The 12,918-nt window shown below is 38.7% G+C and overlaps 1 protein-coding gene across 1 annotated transcript; it reads left to right on the plus strand.

Annotated features, from left to right (window-relative positions):
• Window positions 1-1,717: 1,717 nt before the first annotated feature.
• Window positions 1,718-11,842, plus strand: LOC132562259 (peroxisomal membrane protein 11C-like). Its single transcript, XM_060227001.1, has 4 exons — window positions 1,718-1,939; window positions 7,088-7,266; window positions 10,657-10,737; window positions 11,482-11,842. The coding sequence occupies exons 1-4, from the start codon at window positions 1,718-1,720 to the stop codon at window positions 11,729-11,731; spliced, it is 732 nt and encodes a 243-aa protein (XP_060082984.1). The 3' UTR covers window positions 11,732-11,842.
• The last annotated feature ends 1,076 nt before the right edge of the window (window positions 11,843-12,918 follow it).

Consider the following 12,918-nt stretch of genomic DNA (forward strand, 5'->3'; position numbering starts at 1 on the left):
AAATAAATAGATAGATAGATAAATAGATAGATAAATAGATAGATAAATAAATAAATAAATAAATAGATGAATGAATAAAAACAAAAAAATAAAAATAAATTTCAGCAAATATCTTCAGCTATGCTACTATGCTACAACACAATGAATCAGTTTCTGATATCATCTGTCGCAATCGCCGTCAAGGCTTCAAAATAGTATCACAGCAGTGGGGTAGGGGAGGCAACTCGTAAAAGAGAAAGAAATGCAATCATCTATTCAAAGCAAAGACTGAGGGGAGGGAGCAGAGCGAGTATGCAAATTATCGTAGAATGTGTTTGTAGTACTTTCCCCAAATCGTTTCTAATGCGGCGTTATTCTGGTCAGTCAGTGTTCGTTATACGTGTATATCATAGAAACAAAGAAACAAACGGGATACATTTATTTATCACAGACCAAACCATCTATAGCTTTATAAATTCTATATGTGATGGGTAGTCGGGTGGCGCTTTGGTGAGTAACGAACTTTCACCTACAGGTCAGCGGTTCGATCTCCCCGAACGATGAGGTATGTTGGTCATTTCCACGACAATGTGCGTTAAATTTTCAGGAGTACATCAGTCTGCCCGCGCGACCCCATCCGGGCTAGGAAGGGAGGTTAATAAACGTTGGTTTATAAACCCGTTTCGCAATTGTTATTAACTGATTAAAGTCTACAATTGATAATGTATTTTGTGATTTTATCTGATACGAGTCTATATCTTAATGCTTTAAGATCAAATAAATCAAATATTGTATATTTTTGTCAACTTCTCGCCACAGAAGTATACATGTAATAATACTAAATTTATTCAGGATAAAGATGTACAGATTTGTATACAAAACATATATGGCACATATAACATGTTATACATAATCATGAATAAGTTGTTAGCTATATCTTTAATGTATCAGCTAGTTATAATTATCAATATAGACAAAAGTACATCCTAGGATTTTCCCAAAAAGCGTTAAAACGCTTATTTCCATTGGGGTCCTTAAAATGGATTTACAAATGTATTTCCCTCAATAATATACATAATAACTATCATGATTCTTTTACATTTTGTTTTAAAAGTGACGTTTCACTTGGATTTTGAACTTAAGCTTGTTTGGTATACTTTTAATATAATCTGGAAGAGAATTCCATTATTTTGTGCCTGTAAAGTAGAATGTTGTAGATTCTTTACCTTGTACTGATGGGAGACTGAAATTATATGTGGAGGATCGAGTATGTTGTAGACATGGATTCTACATATAGTTTGGAGCCTTTTCATGGAAAACATTAGACATATTCTTCTCCAGAAAATGAATCGCGCCACTTTAAATCTATAGTGACTTTCTTTCACTATTACTTCAGGACATCTTTTTTTTTATTCTATTTTAGGGTTAAGTTTTACTTATTGAAATTTCAGAAGTACTTTCAAGAACTAAACTACATGTAAATTTTGCTCTTTCGAAAATAGCTCTGATAAAAAAATAGAATAAACAAATTTTATAAAGCTATTCAAAAATGACAAAAATGTCACATCAACCATATCATCTCTGTGTGTCCCGTAAGATGATTATTTTTGTTGTAAACTAACCAGTCTTTAGAACTTTTATATCAAGCGTATTACGGACGAAGATCAGTACTTCATGTTTTAAAAGCAGTCAATTCAAACATACAAATGATCAAGAACTTTGACCAGACGTAAACAAGATGGAGAGGTTAGTTTCAGTATTGGAGGCTTATCGAGGTAAAGACCGAATCATTCGATTCGCCGGCTATGTCGCCACATTTCTTGCAGGAACAACGAAAGGAAAGTCTGCACTGAATTTTAAAACGATCGCCACCGAACTTTCAGCATGTCGGACGGTACTTCGTCTGTTTGATGATACATCGATGCTGATGAGTAACTTAGTTTACGGAACGGGATCAAAGGTAGATATATAACACGTTGCCCGGTCAACATGTGGGACATCCCAGATGTTCGGCACATAAATTTATACCTGTTGATAAAGGATAGGTGTTAGTGCTGATCACTTGTTTTTCAGGGCCCTGAGCAAGTGCATATTTATGTGTTAAACACATATACACCAGATTCTCTACAGATCATTGATGAATTTCATTTTTAAATTTAAAAAAAAAACCCTATTTGACATGCATCTTATAAAGTAATAAACGTAATTATATGTATTGGACTAAAGATACGTTGTATATACCTGCCTTGGTTTAAAATGGATTTTTGATCTGCTAAGCATTAAATTATCATATCACACATTGAATTATTCATGACAAAACATTTTAATCTGGTAACACATATTTCATAGTGTTATCAAGAAGTAACACAGATATTAACTTGTGTTGCTAAAGAAGGAAAAAGAAGTGAAGAAATATCTTTAAAAAAATTTGTAAAAACCAGGACTATCGATCACAAGGATGTAGAAGTATATGTGTACAGTGAACAGTAATTGTATAGAGGTCAGAGGGGTGAATCTTATATAGCATAGGTAATACTTTCTGTATTCCTAATCATGACCAAGATAAGGAGAAGCTGTAGCCGAATGTGATATTGTCATTGAGTACTTATCAGTACAACATACATGGCATTTGTTGTTAGTTTTTTGCGTTTCTATGACTCCTCTTGTGTTCAGATATCATCTCACTGACAAATGTCAGTGTTCTGGCAACATGAGGGGGTTGGGGGACCTGCATCCCCAGATTGGGACCGTCTGTAGCTGTGATTGTTTGATTATACTAGTCTAGGAGATGGCTCCAGGGTCTCTAATATTGCCTTAACCTAACTCTATCAGTTAGAACATGTCCAGAAGCTGAGAGTGAGAGTTGAGAGCCTATCTATACTTGGTCTGTGGTAGAGTAATTTGAAGTCTAATATCTTAAAAATAATTATATTGTCTGATGCTAACCCTAGACCTCCGGACCAGCATTATCATTCCTACTCTTTTAACGAACAGTCGCAGGGGGATCTTTATCATGCGAGAGTGGAAAATCCTCACATGGGCCACCGTTTAAAGTCCCATCCACCAGACTATAGTTAGTAGTGAGGGGTTAGTTCGTTGGAAATGAAATTATAGTTAACATTTGTTTCTTTGTCCCATCTTGAAAACGTTTCCAATCCTATTGTTTAAGCTACTTTATCACTTCATGAATGTCTATTGCTTTCTGTGATTCTACTCCATTCCTTACCCATACCTCTGTTCACTATACCGACTTTTATAGTTATATAAGTGGTTTATGTGAATGTGCTGATTTAGAAGTGTTATGAGGGGTTTTGATCATGATAAGTTACCTTGAAGTAGAAAGTGTTATGATAGGCTGAGATTAAGAAAGATTTCAGATTTTGGAGACAGAGAGATACTTTGTGCATGTATGGGTAGGATGGTTGGATTATGTTTAAGGTTGTGTGTTTAGTAGTAGTGTGTTTATTCTAACTAGTTAGATTTAAGTATAGACAGAGGGGGATTAATATGTCTAATCTAAACTATGTACTATAATACCCCAAACAGTTTGTGTACTATTTATATAGGGGATGGTGAGGTAGGAGGTCTTGTATAGTGTTTGTTTGGTTTGTATGTTTGTGTGTTGTGTTGTATGTATGTTTGTGTGTTGTATTGTATGTATGTTTGTGTGTTGTATTGTATGTATGTTTGTGTGTTGTATTGTATGTATGTTTGTGTGTTGTATTGTATGTATGTTTGTGTGTTGTATTGTATGTATGTTTTAGTGTTGTGTTGTATGTATGTTTGTGTGTTGTATTGTATGTATGTGTGTTGTGTTGTATTGTATGTATGTTTGTGTGTTGTGCTGTATTGTATGTATGTGTGTGTGTTGTATTGTATTGTATGTTTGTATGTTGTGTTGTATGTATGTTTGTGTGTTGTGGTGAATGTATGTTTGTGTGTTGTGTTGTATGTATGTTTGTGTGTTGTGTTGTATTGTATGCATGTTTGTGTGTTGTGTTGTGTTGTATTGTATGTATGTTTGTGTGTTGTATTGTATGTATGTTTGTGTGTTGTGTTGTATTGTATGTTTGTTTGTGCATTGTGTTTTATTGTATGTATGTTTATGTATTGTGTTTAATTGTGTGAGATTTTAGACCCTATAGCCAGTGTGGAATTAACAGCTGTATATTAATTATCGAGAACTGTTAATTCCTACTGTCCTTCAAAACAGGGTTCCATATGCAGGGAAACAAGACCCGAATCCAACAGTAAACCAAGTCCAGTGAGATCTTATTGGTCTATGTGACTTGTACATAGTGTTACATACATTCTCTGAAACTCCACTGACATTCTCAATTAACTGGGGATTGAACTCAGGACATCAACTAACGGGGATCAAACTTGGGACCTCCATGGTTTGGGGATCAAACTTGGGACCTCCATGGTTTGGGGATCAAACTTGGGACCTCCACTGTCTGGGGATTGAACTTGGGACCTTCACTGTCTGGGGATTGAACTAAGGACCTCAACTGTCCGGTGATCAAACTTTGGGACCTGCACAGTTTGGGGATCAAACTTTGGACCTCCACTGTCCGGGGATTGAACTTGAGACCTCCACTGTCTGGGGATCAAACTTTGGACCTCCACTGTCCAGGGATTGAACTTGGTTTGGGGATCAAACTTGGGACCTCCATGGTTTGGGGATTAAACTTTGGACCTCCACTGTCAACGGGATTGAACCAATGACCTCCACAGTCCAAGGTTGAACTAAGCACCTCCACTGGCTGGGGATTGAACTAAGGACCTCCACGGTGCAGGGATTAAACTTTGGACCTCCACTGTCGGGGGGATTGAACCAAGGACCTCCACTGTCTGGGGTTGAACTAAGCACCTCCACTGGCTGGGGATTGAACTAAGGACCTCCAACAGTGCTGGGATTAAACTTTGGACCTCCACTGTCTGGGGGATTGAACCAAGGACCTCCATTGTCCAAGGTTGAACTAAGGACCTCCACTGGCTGGGGATTGAACTAAGGACCTCCACTGTCCGGGAATTAAACTTTGGACCTCCACTGTCTGGGGGATTGAACCAAGGACCTCCATTGTCCAAGGTTGAACTAAGGACCTCCACTGGCTGGGGATTGAACTAAGGACCTCCATGGTGCGGGGTTTGAACTTGGGACCTCCACTGTCTGGGGTTGAACTAAGGACCTCCACTGTCCGGGGATCAAACTTTGGACCTCCACTGTCCGGGGATTGAACTAAGGACCTCCACTGTCCGGGGATTGAACTTGGAACCTCCACTGTCTGGGGTTGAACTAAGGACCTCCACTGTCCCGGGATCAAACTTTGGACCTCCACTGTCAGGGGATTGAACTAAGGACCTCCACTGTCCGGGGATCAAACTTTGGACCTCCACTGTCAGGGGATTGAACTAAGGACCTCCATTGTCCGGGGATTGAACTAAGGACCTCCACTGTCCGGGGATTGAACTTGGGACCTCCACTGCCTGGGGATCAAACTGGGGACCTCCACTGCCTGTGGATCAAACTTTGGACCTCCACTGTCTGGGGATCAAACTTTGGACCTCCACTGTCCGGGGATTGAACTTGGGACCTCCACTGTCTGGGGATCAAACTTAAGGACTTCCACTGTCGGGCATCAAACTTTGGACCTCCACTGTCTGGGGTTGAACTTAAGGACCTCCACTGTCCGGGGATCAAACTATGGACCTCCACTGTCCGGGGATTGAACTAAGGACCTCCACTGTCCGGGGATTAAACTAAGGACCTCCACTGTCTGGTGATCAAACTTTGGACCTCAACAGTTTGGGGATTGAACTTGGGATCCCCACTGTCCATGAATCAAACTTGGGACCTCCACGGTTTGGGGATCAAACTTGGGACCTCCACTGTCCGGGGATCAAACTTTGGACCTCCACTGTCCGGGGATTGAACTTGGGACCTCCACTGTCTGGGGTTGAACTAAGGACCTCCACTGTCCGGGGATTGAACTTATGACCTCCACTGTCTGGGGATAAAACTTTGGACCACCACTGTGCGGGGATTAAACTTTGGACCTCCACTGTCCGGGGATTGAACTTGGGACCTCCACTGTCTGGGGTTGAACTAAGGACCTCCACTGTCCGGGGATTGAACTAAGGACCTCCACTGTCCGGGGATTGAACTTGGGACCTCCACTGTCTGGGGATCAAACTTTGGACCACCACTGTCGGGGGATGAAACTTTGGACCTCCACTGTCCGGGGATTGAACTAAGGACCTCCACTGTCTGGGGATTGAACTAAGGACCTCCACTGTCTGGTGATCAAACTTTGGACCTCCACAGTTTGGGGATTGAACTTGGGATCCCCACTGTCCATGGATCAAACTTGGGACCTCAACAGTTTGGGGATCAAACTTGGGACCTCCACTGTACGGGGATCAAACTTTGGACCACCACTGTGCGGGCATCAAACTTTGGACCTCCACTGTCCGGGGATTGAACTTGGGACCTCCACTGTCCGGGGATTGAACTTGGGACCTCCACTGTCTGGGGTTGAACTAAGGACCTCCACTGTCCGGGGATTGAACTTGGGACCTCCACTGTCTGGGGATTGAACTTGGGACCTCCACTGTCTGGGGTTGAACTAAGGACCTCCACTGTCTGGGGATTGAACTAAGGACCTCCACTGTCTGGGGTTGAACTAAGGACCTCCACTGTCCGGGGATAAAACTTTGGACCTCCACTGTCTGGGGATTGAACTATGGACCTCCACTGTCCGGGGATTGAACTTGGGACCTCCACTGACTGGGGATCAAACTTGGGACCTCTGTCATATTTTGGCAGATAGTATTTTCCAGGAAAGGAATTCTGATATTGCTCTAACAGCACAAATTCTTGTTGAGGCTGGCAAAATATTTCTAAGTCGATGCTAAAATTGTGTGTAAAACTTAATCAAATGGAAGTTCTCTCTAGCCAAGCTTTACATGATTATATTACTGTAGTCTGTAGGGTGGTAATACATCAGGTAAAGAGCCAATAATATGGCAAGGGAAATTACTAATTTGATTTGTTTTTAAATTATTATAAATAATCAAAACTAATTATACCTGTTTTTAATTGTAGGAGCCTGTCACTGCTATTCGCATACTCCAGCTCATCAGTAACTTTGTCAACCAGCTCTACTATCCTGTTGAACACATCGCCTGGCTTGGAGACAGAAAAATCATCAGCGTGGAGTCCAACAAATTCTGGCTGTTAGGACTAAGGATCTGGGCGACATCTTTACTTACAGAAATTATCAAGTATACACATACTGACCCTTCTGATAGTTATAAAATGCTCACTTAATGTACTGCTAGATACTAACCATAGTAACTTCAATGTGTTTCTGTCTTTATGTTTTTAACAAGTTGGCTGGTTTCCATAATCTGATATTAGAATGTAGTGGAAAAAGAAAGGGAGGATGGAAGAGAACGGGAGGGTGGAAGAGAACAGGAGGGTGGAAGAGAACGGGAGGGTGGAAGAGAACGGGAGGGTGGAAGAGAACTGGAGGGTGGAAGAGAATGGGAAGGTAGAAGAGAACGGGAGGGTGGAAGAGAACGGGAGGGCGGAAGAGAACGGGAAGAGAACAGGAGGGTGGAAGAGAACGGGTGGGTGGAAGAGAACGGGAGGGTGGAAGAGAACGGGAAGAGAACGGGAGGGTAGAAGAGAATGGAAGGGTAGAAGAGAACGGAAGGGTGGAAGAGAACGGGAAGAGAACAGTAGGGTGGAAGAGAACGGAAAGAGAACGGGAGGGTGGAAGAGAACGGGAAGAGAACGGGAGGGTGGAAGAGAACGGGAGGGTGGAAGAGAACGGGAAGAGAACGGGAGGGTGGAAGAGAACGGGAGGGTGGATAAATCTCACTTTCAATTTCATTCCCTCGTCTTTTATAACCTTTGAACAGTGCTACAAAATACCAAACAGGGCTATAAAATACTGAATAGGGCTACAAAGTACCGAACAGGACTATAAAATATTTTCTTGTAGTCCTGTGAGTCACCATCCCAAAAAAATAATTATCAACCTAATGGAATGTAACTTGTTTATAGATTCAGGTGCTTGTAATTTTCTAGTCAGTTCTATTGACCTAGTTGTACTGTATATAGTCAGTTCTGTTGACCTAGTTGTACTGTATATAGTCAGTTCTGTTGGAGTCAGTTCTGTTGGCCTAGTTGTACTGTATATAGTCAGTTCTGTTGACCTAGTTGTACTGTATATAGTCAGTTCTGTTGGCCTAGTTGTACTGTATATAGTCAGTTCTGTTGGCCTAGTTGTACTGTATATAGTCAGTTCTGTTGGCCTAGTTGTACTGTATATAGTCAGTTCTGTTGGCCTAGTTGTACTGTATATAGTCAGTTCTGTTGACCTAGTTGTACTGTATATAGTCAGTTCTGTTGGCCTAGTTGTACTGTATATAATATATAGTCAGTTCTGTTGACCTAGTTGTACTGTATATAGTCAGTTCTTTTGACCTAGTTGTACTGTATATAGTCAGTTCTGTTGACCTAGTTGTACTGTATATAGTCAGTTCTGTTGACCTAGTTGTACTGTATATAGTCAGTTCTGTTGACCTAGTTGTACTGTATATAGTCAGTTCTGTTGGCCTAGTTGTACTGTATATAGTCAGTTCTGTTGGCCTAGTTGTACTGTATATAGTCAGTTCTGTTGGCCTAGTTGTACTCAGTTCTGTTGTACTGTATATAGTCAGTTCTGTTGACCTAGTTGTACTGTATATAGTCAGTTCTGTTGGCCTAGTTGTACTGTATATAGTCAGTTCTGTTGGCCTAGTTGTACTGTATATAGTCAGTTCTGTTGGCCTAGTTGTACTGTATATAGTCAGTTCTGTTGGCCTAGTTGTACTGTATATAGTCAGTTCTGTTGGCCTAGTTGTACTGTATATAGTCAGTTCTGTTGGAGTCAGTTCTGTTGGCCTAGTTGTACTGTATATAGTCAGTTCTGTTGACCTAGTTGTACTGTATATAGTCAGTTCTGTTGGCCTAGTTGTACTGTATAGAGTCAGTTCTGTTGGCCTAGTTGTACTGTATATAGTCAGTTCTGTTGGCCTAGTTGTACTGTATATAGTCAGTTCTGTTGGCCTAGTTGTACTGTATATAGTCAGTTCTGTTGACCTAGTTGTACTGTATATAATATATAGTCAGTTCTGTTGACCTAGTTGTACTGTATATAGTCAGTTCTGTTGACCTAGTTGTACTGTATATAATATATAGTCAGTTCTATTGACCTAGTTGTACTGTATATAGTCAGTTCTGTTGACCTAGTTGTACTGTATATAGTCAGTTCTGTTGACCTAGTTGTACTGTATATAGTCAGTTCTGTTGACCTAGTTGTACTGTATATATTATATAATCAGTTCTGTTGACCTAGTTGTACTGTATATATTATATAGTTAGTTCTGTTGACCTAGTTGTACTGTATATATTATATAGTCAGTTCTGTTGACCTAGTTGTACTGTATATATTATATAGTCAGTTCTGTTGACCTAGTTGTACTGTATATATTATATAGTCAGGTCTTTTATCTGAAGGTTCCACAATAGAACACTAATGTTCAAGTTTTTTTCAGAATGAGCTTTGCACATAATATTTATATGAAATTTCTTTTATTGTTGATTTGTCTATTTTTAGCTCAATGTATTAGCATGTCCATCCCTCTATCTGTCTGTCTGTCTGTCTAGCTAGCTGTCTGTCTGTCTATCTGTCTGTCTGTCTTTCCGTCCTTCCGTCCTTCCATCTGTCTGTCGCACATTTAGGAAGTTATAAGAAAATACTTTCAGGTTTAAAATGGCCAATAATATTTTGTTTTCACTTTTTCTCTTGAAAATTTCTCTTGGAAATTCTGGATAGGTCATATTAGAATCTTGATTCTTTAGACTGATTAGAAAACAAATTGCAGCGTAGGCAGCCCTATTTGATAATCCTGATTATGGTTATTTCATTCTTGATGGATCATGCTCGTATGAATGTTTTATAGTTGTGCCCTTTCCATTTTCAGACTGACCAGAAAAACCAAATGGCTTGCAGGAGGCCATCTTGGATTTTGATGATGAAAGTTTTTTCTTTCATGATAACTACTCTTGTGTTATATGTAAATTCCCCATGGTTTCTTGTTGTGACCCTTTTGATTTAGCGACTGACCAGAAAAACAAAATAGCTCACAGGCGGCCATCTTGAGTTTGACAATGATAGTTTGTTATCACGCTTTCTGTTGATGCTTGTACTTGCTTATGAGACACATTGCAAAGAAGAGAAAAATGGCAGAAACCTGACCGATGATTAAATAAACATCAACCAATATGGTCGAAAGATCTCTGGGAGGGATCTCTTATTAAAGCCTGATAACTGCTGACTGTAATGAATTTTTTCTTGACAGAAACATTTTATAAGCAGGAATGAAAAATGAACCTGGGTTTTTCTTTTAATTATTTTTTTGGGAGGTTGGGGGAACAAAATACCCAAAGTGCTGAAGGTGTATGACTTTTTTTTTCAGGTTGTTCCCTTGTTTCTGGGTCTGAAGTGATTCTCAGAAATTCTCAGAATCAGACCAATTGTGAACATTTTTTAATTTAAAAAAAAATTCCGAGACAGTTAAACATTTTATTTGAGAATGTACAGTTTTAATTTATAACTTTAGGAATCTGGTGAAGATCCGTTTGGCTCAGATGGAGATGAAAGGTGTGAAGAAAGAACAATACCTACAGGCTTCGAATGAGAGGTCTGTACTTGTACAACAGAACTTGTATAACGGGAAAACAAAAGATAAAGGGAGACAATTTGGATTTGTAGTGGACACTGATACATGGATACAATATCTGTTATGGTATAAATAAATGAGATTTACATAATATATTTGACTTGTGCCAAGTAACTCAAATGTAAAAAAACGATTCAGAGGGGACTCTCTTGATTAAGTGTTCTACAGGAAAGAGTTTATTTTTGGGAAATTTTTATTTTATTGATGTATTCAAATTAGGAATAATAAAAAAAATCTGAAATGGAATATATACACATGATTATATATGTAGACAAAATGGAAGTTTGTTTCAGGATTTCGAAGAAAGATTTTTTCCAGTACTTTGCATGTACTATCTGCTTTTTGGTAGGGAAAAGATAAATCTATCAATTCCCCTGATAATGGAAAGCTAACACAATAATGCATACATAGCTTTATCATAATCTCAACCATAACCTATTCAATTCACATTCCTGAGAACATTGTTGAAGGTGTGATGAAAAGATTTTACAACAACTTTCAATTTATTGTTTTAAGATTGTTAGAAAAGGATTTAACATGGAGCTGTTCATTGTATAGGGATATTTCAAACTGGCCTAAGAATTTGCTGGCCTACTCTTAGCAAGCTAGGTGCTGACCAGCACCTGTCCCTCCTCAAAAAAAGCATAAATTGCATATATATTTACATTGTATATATTTTCCAGTGTCTTGATTTCTTTGTTGCAGAAATGGTATTACAGAGCAGTCCCAGGCGATGTCAGACCAGTTGAAAGCCCTGAAGGCAAAATCTAGTGAAGCTTATCTTCTACTGTTTCAAAGTCTTTTTGATTTCATGAATGCCATTAGCTGGATGCCTCCAGGATTCCTTTGGTCTGGTAAACTGTCCCCGGCCCAAAATGGGGTGTTAGGTATGATATCGACTGGTATTATGCTCTACCGAGGATGGCCTGCGAAAAAAGATAAAAAGTCTTCATGATTTTCTCATCTATAGAGAATTTTATTCTTAGATATGTTTTCATACACGATGTCTGTAAGTATTTGTGTCATCAAAGATTTTAATTTTTCAGGGATCATCTAAAGTTTTAAATTTTCTGAGAAGAATAATATTGTATCCAATTTTGTTTGTGTATTTGAAAGTCTGAAATTGCTGATTGACTAAAAGTCGTTTAGTTATTTTCTCTGTATTTGAAGATTTAATTGTGTAAGTCGTTAGAAGTCTTCAAGAAAATTTTTCTTTGTATAAAGTTTTTTGATTGAGTTTCAGTTTAACTGTTAATTTGTCTCTGAAAATATAAATTGTTTGATGACTAGAGAGTCTATGAATTTGTCTGAGTCACAATAAGTGTTAGAAATGCCAGTGTGATATGTTTTTAAATACCAAATTGTATGGTATAAATTATCTGTGTCAGTGAAATGTTTGAAAATATCAAGATGTACGGTATGAAATATCTGTATCAGTTGAACATTTTGAAATGTTGAAATGTATAGTATGAACGAACTGTTGTGTTGGTGAGATGTTTGGAAATGTCAAGATGCACGGTTTAAATTGTCTGTGACAGTGAAATGTTCAGGGATGTCAAGATGTACGGTTTAAATTGTCTGTGACAGTGAAATGTTCAGGGATGTCAAGATGTACGGTTTAAATTGTCTGTGACAGTGAAATGTTCAGGGATGTCAAGATGTACGGTTTAAATTGTCTGTGACAGTGAAATGTTTGGAAATGCCAAATTGTGTGGTATGGAATTTCTTTGTTGGTGAAAAGTTTGGAAATATCAAGAAGTACGGTTGAAAATGTCTGTGACAGTCAAATGTTTGGAAATGGGAAGATGTACAGAATGAAATATCTGTGTTGGTTAAATGTTTGAAAATATGAAGATGTATGGTACGAAATGTCACAGACGGCGAAATGTTTGGAAATGTCAAATTGTGTGGTATGTAATATCAGTGTCAGTGAAATGTTTGAAAATATCAAGATGTACGGTATGAAATATCAGTGTCGGTTAAATGTTTGAAAATATCAAGATGTACGGTATGAAATATCAGTGTCGGTTAAATGTTTGGAAATTTCAAGAGGGACAGTATGAAATATCAGTGTCAGTGAAAAGTTTGGAAATTTCAAGAGGGACGGTATGAAATATCAGTGTCGGTTAAATGTTTGGAAAT

This window comes from Ylistrum balloti, unplaced genomic scaffold, assembly GCF_031769215.1.
Source record: "Ylistrum balloti isolate Yb309-2 unplaced genomic scaffold, AGI_CSIRO_Ybal_v1 Utg369670, whole genome shotgun sequence".
Lineage (NCBI taxonomy): Eukaryota > Metazoa > Mollusca > Bivalvia > Pectinida > Pectinidae > Ylistrum > Ylistrum balloti.